The 5226-nt window shown below is 32.9% G+C and overlaps 1 protein-coding gene across 1 annotated transcript; it reads right to left on the bottom strand.

Moving 5' to 3' along the window:
* Positions 1–4113: 4113 nt before the first annotated feature.
* Positions 4114–4767, bottom strand: LOC106752606 (uncharacterized mitochondrial protein AtMg00810-like). The gene is made up of 2 exons (XM_014634318.1): positions 4565–4767; positions 4114–4465 (listed from the first exon to the last, which is right to left on the bottom strand). The coding sequence occupies exons 1-2, from the start codon at positions 4765–4767 to the stop codon at positions 4114–4116; spliced, it is 555 nt and encodes a 184-aa protein (XP_014489804.1).
* Positions 4768–5226: the final 459 nt, after the last annotated feature.

Genomic DNA, 5226 nt, shown 5'->3' with positions numbered 1-5226 from the left:
GAATCAACCCAACAAACTCATTCCCATTAAGATCGAAATCCCTTAGCGAGACCAAATCCCCAATGTTCATCGGAATACTCCCACTAAACTTATTCCCGTGAAGCCACTAAACTTATGTCCAATGAGCATCCCAAGTTTTAGCCCCAGACGATGTAAGTTTCGCTCACGCGAAAGAGTTTCAGTGGCTCAACTTTAGTTGCAGGACATTTTTACCTCAAGTGAAAATATTTTAGCTTAAGTGAAAATATTAGCAAAACTTGTGTTTTAGTTTTCTGCAAATCTTGCTCAGGCGATAAAGTTTAGCCTAAGCGAAAATAATGCAGTTAACACTATTAGTTTGTATTTAACGGAGATGACTTAATTGACACACTTCAACCAAATTGGGGACGAAAAAAGCAATTAAACCTATTTTAACAAATGTAAATAAACAACGTCCTAATATAGTTATTGTGATTTACTTGATCACACAAAAGAAAAATGCTACAAATTTGTCGGTTACCCATCCAATTATTTCAAGAATCGTCCCAATAATGTTGCTAATTAAGTTAAATCTTCACCTCCTTCCTATGCCGATTTAACTCTAGCTTGATCTAAAAAATGCATCAATTTTCTTTCAACAAAAATTTAATCTGAAATTACTTGATATTGCTACTAATGTAACAGGTACAAATAAAAAAATTTCTTCAATTAAAAATTCTTCTTGTTAGATTTTAGATTCTAGTACTACCTCACATATATGTTGCTTTTACAATATTTATCATTCTTATATTTCTGTTTCTAATTCTTATGTCTTACTTTCAAATTTCATGAGTTAAAGTTGAAGGTATTGATAGTATCAAGCTTAACGAGGACATATTTCTTCATAATGTTCTCTATATTCCTACTTTTCGTTTCAATCCTTAATTGCTTTAGTTTGTACTAATCTCTTTCATTTTTCATGGAACCTATTTTTTTTCTTTGTTTTACAAGACCTATAAAAATAAAGAATGTTTGGCATTGCTAAACTCCTACACCACTTTCTGGTTTTGGATTTTACTTCATGTTCTTCTCCTCCAACTTTTATTTCTTCTTATAATATTATGGTGTAGGTTCTCTTTTTTGTGGTGAGCCAATATCTTTGAGGTAGCATCCTAGGTGGTGGAGACCTAAGGAGAGCTTGAAGTCTAGAGTGGTAGCCAAGAAGAAAAGAGAGAAACACTTGGGAGGAAGAACCATTTGTTTGTATTTCTTTGCTTTGTATTTACTTCCTTTTTGCATTGTAAGTTTCAGCCTTGTTAGGTGTCTTAGAGGAGTCTTTGGTGCTTAATCCCATCTTTTAACAAGAACCTTTAAACCTTAGTTAAAATTCATTTTTAGTTGGTAAGTTTGGAGGATCCAAAGTTACTTCTAACTTTACCATTAGGCCGGATAGTTTAGTTTAATTTCTTTCCTTAATTTTTTGTAGTTTATTGTGTGCCTACTTGTATCTCAAGTTTAATACCCTTTGAGAAATTTGGTACAAAAAAACTTGAAGTACACTTTGGTTAAGAAAGACTTGGTTTTTAAGAAATCCAATGTGATTCACTTCCCTTTCTTGGAAGTGAACTTAAGTCTCTTTTGTCTCCTTAAATCTCTTAAGGAATTTCTTTTGAATTACTAAGTAATTGTTTAAGCATAACATGTTTTTTGTTTTTTTTAAATGAGTTTTTATAGTAGTTTTCATTTAATTCATAGTAAGGATGAGCTACATCATAGAGTTGAGAATGACATTTCATTCTTTGGTGAGAATATTAATGCATTGTCTTATTTAGCTTGGGAGAAAAAGATAGAAGAGCTTCATCCATTCTTTGTTAGGCATAGTAAATATTATATACTTAGTTTATGTATTTCTAGGTTTGTAGGACATGCAAGTGAGTAGTGGGATCATAGATAATCAAGTCTTCAAAGAGGTAGAAAATCCCCAATTAAAGATTTGTATGATTTGAGAACATGCATACGAAGAAAGTTTGTTCCTTCTTCTTTTGAGCGAAACAAAGAGCTAACGTGTGAGATAGGATAACTCATTAAAAGAGGAAAAACATTCATTAAAATTATAGATAAGTTCTTTGGTAGAGAAGATGCGTCTGAAGAAAAAGTGAAAGAGCTCTTGAATGAAAAGAGAAAAAAAGAGTTCAAATAAAAGGACGAATGAACAACTAAGAGAGTTAGAAAAGGAAAAAAAAAAAAAAAGAGGAAGAAGCCAAGAAGAAAGTGTTGGAAAACAGGTAGTCTTCTTTTTACACCAAGAGGGGGGCCGAATTGGTGGATTTTCAAAATCAGAGTCTTTTCGCAATCTTTTATACAAAGTAGAAAACTTTACAAACTTTCTCGAATTGCAAGTAATGAAAATTTGTGAGCAGCGGAAAATCATCGTTGACTACGCAGATCATAAAGTTGGTTGTAAGTAAAAGAGCAAGGATAGAGAAATGAAACACTAGTTTTTATACTGGTTCGGCCTCAATGCCTACATCCAATGTCCTTCCTGTACTAGGAAGAAAATGCACTATAATGGTCAAGGTTTTTACAACAAGGCTTTTATAGAAGACCTCCACGTCAAAAATATAAAACACCTCTCTAACCCTCTAACCAAAATATAGGGAAACCACACAACAAGACTTGCAACAAGATGTCCCCTCTCCTGCAATCTGCCAAACCACTTTGAACAATCCTCAAAGTGAATCTGGTTTTAATCCTTTAATCCTTTGTCACACAGTTTTAAGTTCACAAGAGTGCATCTGGTTTTAATCCTTTAAAACATGTGTAATGCAACCAGATATGATGTAACATGTACAAGCTCAATAAGTATGCATTCACATAGTAGTATAATACAGAAACATGTTCAACAATATATCAACCAATCAACATAAGAACATGTAACACAACAACAACATATGTGTGTTATTAAAAATGTGTTGTCATCATAAAAAACCAGAGTGATATAGATATTGTGTTGTCAACAATCTCAACAATCTCCCTCTTTTTTGATGATGCACAACAATGATTAATAACCAACCATGTTTGCACAATCAGATACAAAACAGAGTAAGCAAATGATATCAAACAGTTCAAATACTTTGAATGTAACTCATCCAATCAGCAATCAGCAAAATATCAAGCAGATATGTATCAGATATGAAACAGAAGGCATTCTCCCCCTCTCATAAAGCTTTCATAAACCTTCTCCCCCTTTGTGCATTAACAAAATAGGAATCCTCTAGATATAATATGCTGATAAACCAAATAGAGATGCATCAGTAAAAATGAGCAATTTTATAAAATGCATTGATGTTCCCCCTATCACATTTATTCACATGAAAATTATAACTCCCCCTTAAAATACAGGCATGTGAAGAAATATGTGTAAGAATGTAATACTTCCTCTGTCATCATGCGTAAATTTCTCAACAAGATCATATGCATAATGCAGTATAAACAATCAGAGTATACAAACAATATAACACAAAATTGTATGCAAGCTATGATACAATTTTTAACAATCTCACAATATTATCTCAACAAAAATATGCATAATCAATTTAGAACAAGATAAATTGCAGATAATTAGGATAAGATAATCAATCAACAAAAATAACCAAATTCCAGAAATGGAATTTATAACCCTGTTACAACCCAATCGACTGAATTAATTCCTCAGTCGAATACATTGTTTGCCAATGATGTTGCATTTTTTCTACAGTTTCCAAAACAATGTTTTTCCTGCAAAACCTTTCAAATATCTTCTACAGATCAAGCATTTTAGTTATGCAAGAAAAATAATCCATAAGAAGTCAATATGCAAAGATGTGTAACAGTTTAAAACATAAGCAAAATCGACTTCATACATTTCACAGTTGAATGAATAATCATTTTATGCTGCTATCATTTAAAATTCCTAGTTCATTTCGAATTGTGAAAAATCTTTCTCTGTTCAGAGGCTTTGGAAAAATATCAACTCATTCATGTAAGGTATCTACATATTCAATCTTGATTTCACCCTTGAGGATGTGATCTCCAATGACATGATGTCTTATTTTAATATGCTTAGTTTTTTAGTATAAGATGGGATTTTTTGTCAAATTTATGGCACTAGTGCTATCACATTTCAGAGGAATGTTCTCTAGTTTTATACCATAATCCTCTACTTTTGATCCAAAGGGATTGTGCACAATAGCTTTCAGCTGCTATGTACTCAGCTTCTGTGGTAGATAAGACCACACAAGCTTGCTTCTTTGAATGCCAAGAGATCAAGGATGATCCAAGTAAGTGACATGTGTCACTGGTTCTTTTTTTGTCTAGTTTGCAACCTCCAAAATCATAATCATTGTAACCATCTAGAAAAATGTTTGTACCACTTGGATACCATAGTCCTAGACTTTTGGTTCCTTTGAGGTATTTTAAAATTCTTTTTACAACTGTCAGATGTGATTCTTTAAGTGAAGATTGAAACCTAGCACAGAGACATACATTGTGAATTATGTCAAGTTTACTGGTAGTTAGATAAAGTAAGGATCCAATAATACCTCGGTACATTTTTTGGTCAACACACTTTCCGGCTTCATCAAGATCCAGGTAACAGTTGGTTGCCATAGGAGTTGAAGCCTCTTTGTAGTCCAGCATTTTGAATTTCTTTAGCAGATCATTGCAATATTTGGATTGGTGAATGAAAATTCCATCTTTAGTTTGCTTAACTTGTAGACCAAGGAAATATGTCAGTTCTCCCATCATGAACATTTCAAATTCTTCCTGCATAATCTTTGAAAATTCTTTGCACAACATAGAGTTAGTTGAACCAAAAATGATATCATCAACATAGATTTGGACATATAGTTTATCCTTGTTTGAACTCTTGATGAACAATGTTGAGTCGACTTTGCCCCCTGAGAATCCTTTCTTTATGAGAAATTCGTTTAATCGTTCATACCATGATCTTGGAGCTTACTTCAAGCCATATAGAGCTTTTCTCAGTTTGTAAACATGGTCATGATGTTCATAGTCTTCAAAGCCTAGTGGCTGTTCTACATAAACCTCTTCCTTGATATATTTGTTTAAGAATGCGCTTTTGACATCCATCTGATATAGCTTGAACTTCAATGTTGATGCAATGGCAAGAAGTATTCTTATAGCTTCCAGTCTGGCTATAAGAGCATAGGTTTCATCATAGTCGATTCCTTCTTCTTGGCAGTAACCTTTTGCAACTAATATAGCCTT

This window comes from Vigna radiata, unplaced genomic scaffold (assembly GCF_000741045.1).
Source record: "Vigna radiata var. radiata cultivar VC1973A unplaced genomic scaffold, Vradiata_ver6 scaffold_153, whole genome shotgun sequence".
In the NCBI taxonomy this organism is placed as follows: Eukaryota; Viridiplantae; Streptophyta; class Magnoliopsida; order Fabales; family Fabaceae; genus Vigna; species Vigna radiata.
The sequence above is the reverse complement of the archived record's forward strand: the minus strand, read 5'-3'. Positions and strand labels throughout refer to the sequence as shown.